Source organism: Crocodylus porosus, unplaced genomic scaffold, assembly GCF_001723895.1.
Source record: "Crocodylus porosus isolate Cpor-Errol unplaced genomic scaffold, CroPor_comp1, whole genome shotgun sequence".
NCBI lineage: Eukaryota > Metazoa > Chordata > Crocodylia > Crocodylidae > Crocodylus > Crocodylus porosus.
This window is the reverse complement of record NW_017728938.1, coordinates 823,006-838,288: the sequence shown is the minus strand read 5'-3', so window position 1 is coordinate 838,288 and position 15,283 is coordinate 823,006. Positions and strand designations below refer to the sequence as shown.

The window sequence follows — 15,283 nt, the reverse complement described above, 5'->3', positions numbered from 1 at the left end:
CTCAGGTCCCCTCCGACCCTACCAACTATGAAACTATAATTAGGAGATCTTAAATAAGAAAGATGGAATGCTGATGAGATCCAGCAAAAATTTTGAGCAGCAGAAATTCTGAGTAACAGAATGGAGTGGGGAGCCCTACTATTAATGAAATGTTCAACATCTCAGGGCAAAAGAAGGAACAACAGTTATATAAAATGGAAACAACAGATGTGTGCATGCGCACACATGCATGTGTGTATATTTTAATATATGGGATATTTAGAGCATGATAGTTTTATAGAAATATTTTGCTTTTAAATAATAAAATATAAATAAGTAAATATACTTACCAGAAAATACAAATATAAATAAATAAAACACAGAATGACTATAACCAGGATTATTGTTTCAGTTGCAGATGAAGCTTTCAGCTAGCATTTCCAGAAGAGAATGCAAGGGTGTTCATGCCATAAAAGTTTCTGCTACACACTTTAACAGAATTATATATATACTGTTTTATATATATATAAAAGCCTTAGTCAGTCTGTCTGTAATGCTTTATTCACACTCCGAATGACTGTCTTGGCAGCCAATCAGAGTGTGAATAAAGCAGTAGGGACAGCAGGTGGCAGAGCACTGCCATGATGGCAGGGACAGAGCTGGGGGGGAAGTTACGGCAGCGTGAGGGGGAAGAGAATGGAGTCAGGGCTGACATGGCGGAGGGAGGGATGTGGGGGAGCAGCCCCGGGCCTGAACCCAAACCACCGGCAGGCAACGGGGTGGGAGCAGAGGCACAGGGCCAGACACGGGGCTCTGTCCCCGCTGACCCACTGGGGAGGGGTGGGGGGAATTACTCCAGACCTGGCCCTAGCCCTGGCTCCAAAGTGGTGGGGACAAAGGTGTGGGGAAAAAGTCTGGCTCCAGGCCTCTGTCCCTGCCCAGCCCCCACCCCAACAGGCAGCAGCAGTGGAGTGGACAGCAGGGGGGCAGGGACAATGGCCCCCTGTCCTGCAAGCAGTGGCAACGGAACGAAGGGGGGGGCACTGCCCCCATCCCCTCTGCTCCCTGCAGGCCTCATAAATGGAGTGGATGGGGGAAGTGGGGGCAAGGCCAGTGCACTGGCCATGCCCCCCCGGCCCTGCAGGCGGCAGCGACAGAGCAAATGGTGGGGTGGGGCCAGCAGATGGAGGGGGGGTGGGCCAGCCCAGCCCTGAAGCGGTGGGGGGAGGGAGGGCGGCAGTGGGCCCAGTCCCAAAGGTGGGAGGGCAGGGCCAGATGCAAGCCTCTGCCCCTGGCCACCCCTGCCCCCAGCTGCCATTCTTGACAGGCAATTGGCTGGTGACTCTCTTAATATACAATATAGAAGGTGATGGATTCAAGCCCCTTCCCCTTATAAGAGGTTCCTAGCTTCTCCTGGCACTAGGTGCTTGAACTCCAAGACTCACTTTGTAGTAATGTAAATAATTACCTGTTCTATTTCTCTTCCACTCATTGATCCACTAATATCTATTACAAAAACAACATTCTTAGGCAAATTTTGAAGATCTGTTGGTGCAAAAAAGTGTACAAAGTATCCATTGACAATCTGAAAAATAAAGATAAGAAGAAATTATTCCTCTTCAATACAAAACCCATGCGTACAGTATTTCAAAATCTAACCTACTGGATTTACCTGTAAATCATTTGGCTTGCCTCGCTCAACATCATACTTTATTGTAAAGTCTCCATCCAACAGAGTTGTTGAGCAATTAGCACATGTTCGCTGTTGATTAAGGGTTGGCTTGAAAGACACATGACCCTGAAAGCAAAAGCTCTCATAAGACTCAAACTCCAATAACTCAGTATAAAATTCAGAACACAAAAAGGCACCCCTCATCCCCCCTAATATTTTTTCAGTCTGTCTGAAGAAGTATTAGTTACGTCAACGTAAATGTCATATGGCAACAGGTTAATGTAGAACAGCTGTTATTTTAAATATGTTATTATCTAGATACATGTCAATAGGGAAGTAGGAAAGGGCACAGCCAGAGTAGCTGACTATTCTGTGTTAGGGCAGTGACCCGGAGATGGTTGTTTTAAGTCAGCGCAATTTAACCAGAGAAAGAGAAGATTCACAAGATGAAACAATAATAAAAATCAGTTAAAAATAATCGTGTTATCTCATCTATTCCCATCATTGGCAAACAGTGTATTTTCTTTTGCATTAGCCCAATATTTTGCACCAACATTATTTTATAGTAATTTATTTCTGGTTTCCAATTAATTCAGATAACACATTCATTTTCTGCTAAGATGAGTATTCATTGTACCTTTTTTCCTGAGAAAGATTTTTTAATGACATCTGATAATTCATTGGTGATAAATGTTCCTTCTGCTTCCAGCTCTCTGATACCTTGGGGTTCAAAAATGTTTACCTGAACCTGAAATATTCATTGAAACACACCATCAATTAATAAGACCATAGGTATAACAACTTAGATTACCACTGAACAACTCTACATACAGAATAGGAATTTTCTTAATAACAAAGGAAATCTGTTTCTATAATTCAAAACAGCAATTTAATCCCATGTTTGAATCACAGATGAACAGGCACTCAGACATTACATAACTTATTTCTATGTGGAGATTTAAAAGTACTATGGAGAATGAATCTGATTTGCTAGCTGCTGACAAGAATTTTGGCCACATATTGAATAACCACTTATTCCCTCTGAGAATTTTAAAATACTCCTTCCTTCTGAGAACATTAGCAATAGCTTGGGCCAGATTTCCATTTGATCTCTTTATGCTGCAATATGTTGTTTTTCACATATGCACAGTGTTCTAAATAATGGTTTACACATTCCTTAAAGTACTAAGTTTTGAGGCACAGTCATTTAGGCTAAGTACAGATAGTCAAAAAGCCAGAGGCTGAATTGATTCAGTTTTTGCAGATTAATCTAAACTGCACAGACTGAACTGATAAACAAATGAACAGATATTCACTTTTGATTTAGGAAATGCAGGGGCTCAAGCCAGAAACTGGGGGGAGCTAGAGCACACCTGCCAGCCACTGCCAAAGGGAAGGGAAGAGAGAAGCCCTCTAAGGCTTTCCCCACCCTACTCCAGAGGAGGGAGCATGGCCAGGCACCAGCCTAGGGCGCTAAACTGCTGGAGGGTGGGGCCCCCAACCCGGGTCTGCCTGGTGGGGATGGGCAGTGCCTGCCAGGCTTATGTCCCCGCTCTCCACTTGGGGGTGGGGAAGGGAAGCAGCCGCTGCCAGACTGAAGAGCAAGAGTGGGGGTGGGAAAAAAGGTAGTGGCATTGAATTCATAAAAGCTTGAAGAATTGTCCTTTCTCTGAACCAAGCATGTATTGAACACAGCACTTTGCAACCTCAAGCATAAGACAGAACAATCAAAAACCTTTGCCTAAGCTAAGATACAGCCCATTAAAACACAGTGAGAGCACACATAGCTTAGTCTGACTTAAAATGGAATGTAATAAACCAAAAAGACAAGAGAAAGCCTTGCATAAGTCTTATGCAATCCTGAGGGCAGTGTCTCCTTACAGTCAGGTATTCAGAAAGTCTTTGCTTAGGTATTCCAGTCTCCCACCTTTTACAGATTCTGCTTTATAATTTAAATGTAGTTCTCTGCTTTCTTTAGTCACATGCTGTCTGCAATCCTTTCCTGTTCCTTTGTCTCCGGGACATACAAGTGATAATTGTGCCAGGTCTTTGCCAACACTAGGGCTGGAGGGACTGGTCTCCTACCTCTGTCTGGTCCTGCAGGGCTTGGCTCTATGCTCACAGATGGCAGGGGACCAGTCCCTCCAGCCCTAGTTCCCTAGCCTCTTCCCCCTCCCCCATGGCCTAGAGGAGCATGGGGAATTATGTAAGCCCCCTCCCCCTCCCCTTACCAACTGCTTGCAACAATCTCTGCCAGAGGTGGAAGGGGGTGGAGTCTTCTGGTCTCCTGCCATTTCTAAATGTAGTTCTCTGCTTTCTTTGGTCACACCAGACAAAGCAATTCCTCTCCTGTTACCTTAGCTCTATTTCCAGCACTTATATATTATGATTGTGTCAGGTCTTTGCCAACACCTCCCACCTCTCAGTCTGGTCCTGAAGAGCTTCGTGCCAGCACACTGACCTGTGGAAGTGGGGATTAAAGCCCCTCTGAGACCCCAGACCACAACCAGGATTTGACTGGGGGGACAGTACCTCTCAGACTATTGCCTGCCCACTCACCGCACCCTGCTCCAGCATAGAGCAAGGGGTGTGGGCAGCATACTGAATTGGGGACAGGGGGGATTAAAGCCCCTCTGAGACCCCAGACCCCAGCAGGGGTTTGCCTGGGAGGGCAGTCCGTCTCAGGCTGTTGCCCCACCCTGCCCCACATTCCTACCCCCTCCATTCGAGGGGGGAAAGGTCTGACAGGGGCTGCCCCCCTCCCTCTCAGAAAGACTTGGCTGCAGTCCCCAGCTGGGTTTCCAACATCCACCCCTTTGCCAGTCAGCCCTTACTGCTCTGGAAAGAGAAAAGAGGGATGGGGCCAGCCCTGCTCTCTGGAGCAGACAGCTCAGCCCAGCCCAGGTCTGCAAAGCATGCTGGGGGACTCTGATTTAACTTAAACCAGGAAGGGGTCTGGGACAGAAGTTGCATAAACCAGTTTGACCTCAATCATTTAAGTCTGATACTAAGTTCAACTTAAACCACTTTTGGCCATCTTGAAACTGGTTTATGTGCCCTGAACTTCTGTTCTGTTGCAGGTTTACACCAGTTTCTGATCACTTAAACTGGTTTATGTGTAACTTCTGTCCCTAGCCTTAGAGCATCCTCTGTACATACACACTAGAAAATTCTTGAACTACAGGTGGGCTTTACCACATCAGAAGGGAAGGCAGACAACAGGATTTTCCACACAGCTTCTGGAACAAAGTAAACCTTGACTTGTTTGAAGGCTAAGCTAGGAGAACACAGGACATGGTATGTGTACCAGGCCCCTGTCATACGTTACATTTATGGCACAATTAATACAAACTAGCTATTATCAAACTAGACACAAATATGTTCCACAAAATATGCAGAACATTTTTATGGCTGGTTTATATGCCAGCATGAACTGAAGGTGTATATATCTCCATGCTGATGCTGATGATCTGCTGATTTTCAGCACTGGCATCTGGAAAGGGGTCAGCATTAGGACTGAGATAGCCTTGGTTCCAAAGCCAGAAATGGGCTGCTGAGGCAGCAAGCTGCTACTAGGAACCTGGTAAGCCCTGTGTCCAGAATTCTTTCCTGCTCTGCCTTGTACAATGTCATACTTGAAAATGTTAGGCCACAGGGTGCCCTGCTCCCCAGCAGAATGACTGCCTTGCTTGCTGTTCCAGTGTGTGCAGCAGTGCTGAGAGCAGGGTGGAGATGGGGCCACGAGGCCTGGTGTCCAGAGCAGGGCAGAGATGGGGCTTGAAAGCCCAGTGCCCAGAGAAGGGCACAGACAGGGTCAAGGGGATCAGTGCCCAAAGCAGGGCAGAGAGCCAAAGCAGGCAAAAGCTCTAAGCAGGGTAGAGACAGGACTAGAGAACCCAGTGCCCAAAGCAGAGTGCAGACCCATAGTAGGAAAGACAAGGGCTGGAACCCAGAAGCATGGACATAGCTGTAAAAGAGATAGGAGGCAATGAACACAGCCCTTAAGGTACCTGGTGGTAAGAGACACGAAGAGAGACAGGCAGAGGAACTGGACAAGTGGTTTCACTCGGGGACTTGGGCCATCTCCCAATCCTTTTCTTTTCAAATAACCTTCAAGGTGTGGTAAAAAAGTGAGAGTAAGGGAAGGACCCCAGGAACTGGAGGAGACAGGAGTCCGGTGGTCACTAGAGGGCATGACCATGCCATTCAACCCAGGCAGGGGGTCGGACTTGAAGATCTACAAGGTCCCTTCCGACCCTACTTCTATGACTTCTATGAACCCAGCTACAGTCCACAGATCAACAGTGCCCTAGGATTGTGTCGTTTTCTCCAGTTGTGAACCCATGTGGATGAACACAGTATCCCACTTGCAAAAGAAGCACAGAATTTGATTGTACCTTTAGTTAATATCATTTGCATCTATAGCTGCAAAATATAATCACTACTAGATACAGTTAAATTCACATTGCCATTTACCTCAAAGTTTTTGACAAGCTGCTTTGGTTTTACTTTGATGAACATTTCATATTTTCCAAATTGTCGTTTCAACAGTTCCTCATAGGTCAGTTCAAAAGTTACTTTACTGGCTGCTGCGATGTTGACTGAAACAGTGAATTTTTCAGTTTTTCTTCCAGAAGCCCTAGAAATGTTCAATGAACAAATCACAAATTAGAAAAGGACGTTTGTTTCCTCTTCACTGCTGTGTACCTACTTAAGACCCAAAAATGAGTGTAATAGAAATTAGGTTTCTGTGTCTGACTGTTAGCTTACAGTCATGCCAAATAGCATTACACAAGTAGTCCAGAATAACAAGTTAAAACTATATAATTTCTCAGTCAGTAAAACATTCTCAATCAATAAAAACCGAAGACCTGACTTTTCACTAGATGTGCACTGATAGAGATTTTTTGGGCCGATACCAATGGCCAATTTTTAAGAAGCCATATTGGCTGATGCCAATCTGATTCCAATATGCAGCAAGGTAGCTTAAACACGAGCATCGGGCTGGTAAGTCTGTTGTGGGTGAAGGGGTGGGGGGAGGGAAGGGGCATGGATGGGGGCGCAGATCGAGGCCCCCACAGTGAGGGAGGGAGTGGGGTTGGGGAAGGGGCAGGTGCTGCCCACTCACAGAAGGATGGGGCATATGATGGAGCTACAGGTTGTCCAGGGTGCATGGGGAGGGGCAGCTCCCACCCTGCATGCAACTCAGGAGGGCATGAAAGGCGTGTGCCCCTGGATCTGCATGCGGGGTGAGGGCAATTTACTGTTGTGGGCTGTGGTTGGGAGCTGTGTCAGGTGCTTCCCAGCAAGGGGCTAGGCTGGGCTGCACTCAGGGCAGGCAGAGACAGTGTTGGGAGGGAGCTACAGAAGGGGCTGCAGCCACACCAAAATTTGCCATAACTTCCCCATAGCACCACTCCCAGCACCACCATCACCCACCCCAAGTGCAACCCAGACAAACACCCCTACCAGGAAGAGCCCAGCGCCACCCCAGCCCAGCCTGCAGTGACAGTCCACCCTGCCCTTGCCCCACACACAGATCCAGGGGCACAGGTCCCCCATTCCCTCCCCAGGGAACAATCTGCCCCACCCCACCCCAGATGTGCAGTGCCTACCCCAGCCCCACTTCCTCCCTCACTGTGGGGGCCTTGATCTGCCCCCTCCCATTCCCCTTCCCTCCCCCCCACTTCTTCCCCCACAACAGACTTACCAGCCAAACGCTGTTCTCCAAGCCACCAGGCTGTGCTCCTAGCTGCGTGCATGCTGCCGCTGTGCACACGTATGGGGCATTTATCAAACACATTATCAGTCACATCTGGCAAAAAAGGCCTATTTCCAATACTATCAATTTTCCCTATATCAGTTCTGATCCAATATGGGACTGTATTGGTGCACCTCTACTTTTCACAATTATAAATATGGCTTGAATAATCAGAAGTTGTCTGTCTCCCCTCATAAAGTTCAAACTTTTAATATATGCTAAAAATACATTACTATTCTCAGCTTTACCTACATGATACAATAAAGAAACTAAAAAAAAATTAAAAACCCATTGTAAGGCAATATGCTTACTTGACAAGGCCTGCAGTCTGTCCTTTTGAAACAGCCTTCTCATATTGCTTTTTTGCAACCTCTTTTTCTTTTATGTTCCCAGGATATGTGACACCATCAATTGTCCTAAAAGTGGGAAAGTATCTAATTTAGTGGAATGATTTGTCTTAATATGTGAAAATATACTGTGTTCCAGCCCTCCATTTAACAACTTGTTTGCTACAAACAATTTTAAGGAGAGGCAAGGACTTTCTGTAGGTGGTATTTTTTATTGGACCAGTTGCATAGTTGGGATACATTTAGGCAAGCTTTCAAATGCAGCATAATCTTGTCAAGTGTTGGTCACTTTTTTGGTCAAGTGCTGAACAATCTTCCTTTCCAGCAACTTCAATTGGAGTTACAAGCACTGAGTTCAGCATCTTACAGGATCAAGACCAATTCCAGCCCTGAAAATAAATTAGACCAACATTGGGCAGATGATCTCACATTATTTAAATCATTAGCAAATGCCTGAACCAGTTACAAGAGTGCCACTGTAAGGAAAGATAAGGTGATAATACATTTCTCTCTATCTTCAGTCTTTCATCAACTATTCAAATTGCTAAAAAGAAAATCGATGGTTAGGAAACCTTTCTATCTATATTTAGGAAGCCAGCTATGCCCTAACCTAACCTATCTATGTTTAGCAAACGATATATGTCTATTGTTAGGGAATACCATAGACAATGGAACAGGTTTCTGGAAACAAAAGGTATTTCTGGAAAAAGAATACTGGCACTAAAGGTAACTCTTTTGGGGGTCACACAAACAGGTAGAAAAAACCTGAAAATTAATGATATAATTCATGAAGACAGCACTGTTTGGAGGTTTCAAAAATACTTTGCGTGTTTATTCTTTGTATTGCTAATTTAGCCCAAGAAACCCACTCGTGCCATCGCAACCCAGACTTGGAAGGCTCCTCCATGCTGCCAGCTGGGCCCTCCTCAGCTTGTCCTGAAGGGAGTGGGAGGGAGTCTGGTCCCAACAGAGTGGCCTCTTTCCCCCTCCTGCCTGTGGTGCTGAGGCCACACAGGATGTGGCCCAGCCCTGAGGCAGGGCTGAACATGCTGCTGTCTTGGCTTGAGGAGGCACTGCAACAGCTGGAGCAGGCAGGACAGGGTCTAAGGGTATGCTGCTGGCCCCTCATGTGGTGACTGCAGCCCCAGGCACTCCTGAGGGGTGGTGACACAGCAGGGCAGTGCAGCAGGGGTCCCTGGGGGAATGTTAGGGCTGGAACAGTGGCCTCCCAGGATGGAGCTGCTGCGCTGCCACCCCTCAGGAATGCCTTGGGGACATGCTTACCACATGAAGGGCCAGCAGCAACCCTCAGACCCAGCACTGACTGCTTACGCTGCCTTGGGCTGAGCCCGCTATTTGTTCAGTTTGTTTCAGGCCTGATGCCACACAGCCCCAGTGCCATGGGTGGGAGGAGGAAGGATGCAGCATGCCAGGCAGAGGCCGACCCACTGGGACTGGACCCTCGCTTCCCCCAGGGCAAGCCGGAGAGTGCCTGACCCAGTAGCAAGGAGGAGTCTTCCAGGTACAGGCCATGATGCCACATACGTGGCAGGAGGTTCAGGAAAGCTGTCTCCCATTTCCCTGCCCAGGACCCACTGCTGTGGGGGGCCGAGCAGATCCACTGCAGGGCTGGGAGCCTCACTGCTGTGGCAGAAATGCCCCACTTGACCCCTGTGGAGGGGTCCAGTACTTCCTCCCATCCCCATGGTGGTAGGATCCAAGCACAGGAGAGGTCAAGAGCCCCAGCTCCATCTGCACCCCCAACCCCTGCCCCTGCCCATGGGCGTGAAGGGAAGCCACAGCTTTGCAGCTGGACAGTGCCCCCTAGTGGCTTGGCTGCACCCACTTCCCCTGCCAGTGGCCTGGGGCCCACAGAGCACCAGGTGCATGGTGAAGACATAAGGGCCCAGGGATGTTCCTGCCAGAATTCAGTCAACGGTAAACTGTTAATGGTAAACAGTATAAATATAATTGTCATTTAACCATTTAATTGTTTATATCCCTAGTTCAGATTCTGAATTCAGCTCACCTCTATAGCTGTGAATGATATCCACCCATATTGTTTATGTATAATAGAAATATAAAGTTCTACATACATGGTGAAATTGGTGATGAAGGCTGTCTTAGGGAGGTCAACATCAAAAATGACTTCTTTGGATATATTGGCCCTGTTAACAGCTCGGCTGGTGATGACATTGTGGGCAAATCGAGAAGTCACTCTGCAATCAATTTTTATGCTGTAGAATTCTATACCATTGATAATCTGAAGAATGAAAAAATGGCAAAATTAGCACATTGAAGCTTGTGAAATTGGTGATAAGTCTATAAAGCAGAAGAAATCATAGTAGATAGTTGCATCATTTGGCTACATGTGCAACTATCTACTATGAAAAAAACAAGTTCTGGATTTGTTCATGACTATTTAATAGAATACAATAATGTTTACCTGAATGTTTTTAAGACTGTTCATAATCAGGCTTTTGTGTGAAAATAGTTTTTCTATTACCAGTAATTATGACCTCTACAGCAAAATATCATCAGAGTTGAGAAGATATTTCCCCTATTTTAATGTATTTAAACCATTTACTCTTACTGAATCCAGTAATACTATCTATTCTTAGTAAAGGGTGGACACTATATATCTCTTTCTGTGATCAGCAGAATAAATGGCTCATGCCACACATTTAGAATCGTAGAAGGTTCCTTTGTTTAAAAATGCCATAGCCATTTTCAGATAGACTCAGAATTCCATTTCAAATCTTCTTGCTGTTCTAGGTGGGAGAGTCAACCCTATGGAGAGCTGCAATACAGAACTATATACAGTTTAAAACAGGAGTTATGTTTTTTTCTACAGGAAAGGAAGCAAGGAGGGAAATTAGTTTTGTTGTGCCTTCAAGTTCTTGGGAGGTTCTTAGAGACTACAGTAATGTAAGTCTATGTAAATAGAGAAAACAGTGCATTCTGTGTTTAGATCACTTGGGGCACTTGCTCAGTAATTAGGAGACAAGGGTTTGAAAAGCCTTTGCCCGGAGGAATTTCAAAGAAGTATATCTGACTTTCCAGTACAGTAATCTAACCACTATACCACAAGTTGAGCATTACCCAGGTCTTTCTCCCTCATTCCTTTTGAAGTTAAGCCATTGCGTCTTGCAGTTTCTAGTTTGTGGATGGAAACCAGAGCATTAGGGAAATTTCTGCTTCACTGGGAGCAGGGGTCTGGGTTAGAACCTACTCCCTTCTAGGTCCACATATCTCACTGAGTCACACACCCTCCAGCTGACTTGCTTCCTCCTGACCCCACAAATCTTCCTGGTCTTGGTTACCTAGGGGGCAGTTTTAAAAGGGGTGCTAGAAAAAGACCTAAATATTTCCCAACCCATAATGTGGGTGTTAGAGTACTATGCTGGGAATCTGGTGAGACAAGTTCAAACTCCCTCCGAATAAGAGTGGGTGAGAACCCAGGTCTTGTACTTCATGAGCCAGTGCCTTAACAACTTAGCTAAAACATGGGAGGCCTCTCTTCCCTCTACCTTTCCCTGGACTTATACTTGGGTATGTACATATACACCAAGTCAATGCATAAGCTACTGTACATGTTGAAACTACACATGCATATTAGGGCTGTGTAAAATGGCTATGTTTTATTTTGGTTTTGGATTTAGCCATTTCAGAGGGACAGCGAATCTTTCTGGTGTTTCAAATCACTGTTCCATTTTGATTCGGCCAAATCTGTTTCAGAGTTTTGACACTATTTTTGTGATTCAGCGATAGGCTACAATGGGGAATCACTAAAATGCCTATAACTTTGTCATTTTGTGCCTGATTCAGAAGAAAATTGCAGGGATGATAGCCCCTTCTGAGGCCATGAAGCCTACCAGGTTTCAAGAAGATAGGTACAGGGGTTTCTGTGAAACTGCATCTCAAACTGTTCAAAAAAAAACTTGTGACACGTGTGTGTTTGTAGGCAGAGCAGGAAGAAGCCAGCAGGGATGGTAGCCTTTAACAGGGGGCCTTCCCAGTGTGGGTTAGATCTCTGCCCGCCCACCTGTTTCTGGGCCAACTGCCCACCCCTCTTTTTCCTTGATGAAAACTGATTCAGATGTTTCCCAGGCAGGAGACTGCCCATTTAGGTGTCTTGGGGTCACATCCATTCTGCAGCTCCGTACCTTCCCTATACTGTGGCCTATGCCTCACACTTTGCATCCTTCACCCACTCCAGCTGTGGTCCCCTCTCTGGGACTTTTGGCTCCCCCTTAGGCCCTGGTCCTGCCTTTAGGCCAGTCGGAATCCCGAGCCTCTTGCTCTGGGCATTCCTCGTGGTGGGCCCCTGGCCCTTTGACCCCACACTTCTCCTTTGGGTCCTGGCCTCAGCATGGACCAGGCAAGGGTACTTCTGATACTTTTTATTAAACCAACTGAATAGTTGGAGAAATACATTTTAGCAAGCTTTCGGGTTTAAAAACCCATCAGGCTGAGGAAGCATCTGCAGTTGGTGTGTGCTCTTCCTGGATGGAAGAAATAGTAAAGAAGCCAGAGGGTTGCATGCAATGCAGGCAAGAAAGCCAGTCAGTGAAAATGTAAGTTGAGGTGTCAGGGGGTGAGAGACAGGCTGGGGGGTGGGGGAGGTGGAGTGGTAGGGGGATGTAGCAGGCAAAAATGGAGAGGTACTTGCTACCTGGGGAGTCAGATGTCAGGCAGGTTATAGTGTGTCATAAAACCAATGTCTATATTGAGTCCATGAGTTTTTGTATCTGGAGGTTGATGAAGTGAAGTTCATAGGCTCGTCTGTGAAAAGTGGTTTGTAAATTCAAACAAGCATCAAACCTTGCTAACCTTGTAACCAGAAGCAAACTTTCTACAGCCCAAAACACACTGAATGGATCCAGACCATGCCACGACAAGAAATGCAAAGCCTGCCAACATATCTCCAGTACCTCCACAATTCCTACATCCCACAACAGAACCTTCACCACTCCTGGATCTTACAGCTGCACCTCCAAAAATGTTAAATATGAAAATATGTAGGATACAACAAGCAACAACTGCACACCAAAATGAATGCACACCGGAAATCTATTACAGACAAAAATACCCAACTACCTGTGGGGGCACATTTCTCACAAGAAAGCCACTCCGTCTCCAATCTCTCAGGCCTGATCCTCAAAAGGAATTTACAAGCTACTTTTCACAGATGAGCCTATGAACTTCACTTCCCCAGCCTCCTAGATACAGAAACTCATGGACTCAATATAGGCACTGGATTTATGACACACTATAACCTGCCTGACATCTGACTCCCCAGGTACCTCTTCACTTTTACCTGCTATGACCCCCTTCTCCCTCCCCCTCCCTGTCCCTCACCCCAACACCTCAATTTACATTTTCACTCACTACCTTTCTTGCTTGCATTGCATGCCAGCCTCTAACTTCTTTACTATTTCTTCCATCCAGGAAGAGCAGACTAACCAATTACAGGTGCTTCCTCAGCCTGATGAAGGGTTTTAAACCCAAAAACTTGATAAGCTTTTAGGATAAGCATTTAGGCCCCTGATCTCTAGGGATGACATCCATTCTGCAGCTCCATACCTCTCTTACACTGCAGCCCATGCCTCACAGATGGCATCCCAGACAGCTAAGCTCACCTGGAGCCTCAGAACTCCACTGCAACCAGCAAGCCTCAAGCCTCTCAAAGATCATAGAGGTCTGGGCTTTCCCTAGCCAGGACTATGTATGTGTGTGGTGGTAAGAGGTTATAAGGTGCCTCCTACCCACCTTTCATCAGGGAGGTTTGCGGTCCTGGCATTTCTTGGGGGCTGCCACACCACCGGCAGTCTCACCAGGCCTCCCAACACTGGCAGGGTGCAGTTTTAGGTCATGCCTAGGACCTGGGGTGTCCTCCTTTCTCATAGCCCCAGCCCATACCTCCAAGTTCATTCTGGAATGGGAGCTCAGCAGGGAGATGTTCTTTCCCTACTGGCTGGTGATACAGTGAGTGCTGCCTCCAGCTCTGAGAGTACGGCATTGAATGGTTTAAAAAAAAAATTAAAAAGGAAATAGGTGTGGCCAGAGTGAGGAGGGTGGCACTCACTCCATCTGCACATGGAGCTTGGGGAACCCCAGCAGTGGGAGGTTCACCTTCAGGAACACCACCTGCTCTACCAAACCAGGATCCAAGCAGGTGTGGTGAGGTGTCACAACATCCCCAGTAATGCTGAACACTCTCTCACTCAGAACACTGGTCGGTGGACAGGACAGATGTTCCCAGGTAACTGTGACCAGATTCTGCCACATCTGGCTGTGGCTTGCCCAGTAGGCCAAGGGGTTACAGAGTAGTGGCTCCATGTCCTCAGTGAGTTGGTAGCCACCGAGGCCTCGGCACTACCTGCCTGATGCTAGGGTCTGGTGCCTTTGTACCCCAACATGGAAGCCATGTACTTGGCCCACATTGGCAGCAACTGTGGTGGAGGAGACTGGCTGCTGGATGGAGTGCAGGCATGGGACAATGGTTCCCCCTCTTCCACACCCCCCCCCAAATCTGCCCTTCTGACTCCCTGACTCTGTTCACCAGCACCTTCATCCAATGATCCAGGGTTTTTCTGGTTCACACATTCCCCTTCACCCTTGGGTCACACATGGCCACCAGCATGTGGACCTTACTGGACCACAAGGGATTTTGGGCAAATTCAAGAGGAGGTTGGGTAAATTCAAGAGGAGGTTGGATGATCACCTGTCTGGGGTCTTGTGAACCCAGCATTCATTCCTACCTGTAGCAGGGCGTTAGGCTAGATAATCTGTTCAGGTCCCTCCTGACCCTAGCTACTATGAAACTATGGATCAAGCTGTTTCCTGATGCCCTCCTTCAGCCACCTCACCAGTGCCTGCATGTCTGGTGACAGCAGCTTGCCCCAGCCAGGAACATCGATCCCCTGGAACTTCTCCATTTGGTTCTGAAGCTCCCTCACTAAGTAGGTCATTGCCAGTGCTGAGGCTGTCAGTGGCCTCAAGGAATGGTTTGAGGAACACTAAGATCTGGAAGATGGTACCCCACTCAGCTTTGTTAAGGGGGCCACTGATTCCGATCTCCCCAAGCAAGGCCATCTCATGGCTGAGTCTCCACAGTCCTGTAGGACGCTCAGCTCTGTCTGATTGTCCCGCAGCATCTTGCCCCCCTTGATGCTCTGGGGGAAGTAGCCCACCACCTTCCTGCATTTTGAAATGAGCTGGCTGGTTGTGACGTCGCCTTCACTGGCAGCCCTGTCCCACTCCAAGGCATCCCTGACTATAAGGTGGAATTTGTGTGACACAGAGTGGACTGCCTTGACCATACTGGCCTCATTGTTGATGCCCATGAACCCGCAGGTGACCTCATCCAGCCCAACGAGCCACCCCTGCACCATGTGGTTCATAGTTTCATAGTTTCATAGTAGCTAGAGTCGGAAGGGACCTAGGAAGATCATCTAGTCCGACCCCCTGCCTTGGCAGGAAAGAGCACCGGGGTCAGATGACCCCGGCAAGGTGCTCATC

At 47.2% G+C, this 15,283-nt stretch overlaps 1 protein-coding gene across 2 annotated transcripts in view; it reads right to left on the bottom strand.

The window, feature by feature from the left end:
- Window positions 1-15,283, bottom strand: part of LOC109318280 (inter-alpha-trypsin inhibitor heavy chain H3-like) — a 101,766-nt gene that overhangs the window by 54,940 nt on the left and 31,543 nt on the right. For both annotated transcript variants that reach the window (XM_019547422.1, XM_019547421.1), the window contains exons 3-8: window positions 9,856-10,022; window positions 7,724-7,828; window positions 6,128-6,290; window positions 2,289-2,399; window positions 1,652-1,777; window positions 1,448-1,564 (exon numbers count right to left, since the gene is read on the bottom strand). In XM_019547422.1, the coding sequence (XP_019402967.1) occupies window positions 1,448-1,564; window positions 1,652-1,777; window positions 2,289-2,399; window positions 6,128-6,290; window positions 7,724-7,828; window positions 9,856-10,022 (789 nt within the window). The remainder of the gene's footprint in view (window positions 1-1,447; window positions 1,565-1,651; window positions 1,778-2,288; window positions 2,400-6,127; window positions 6,291-7,723; window positions 7,829-9,855; window positions 10,023-15,283) is intronic.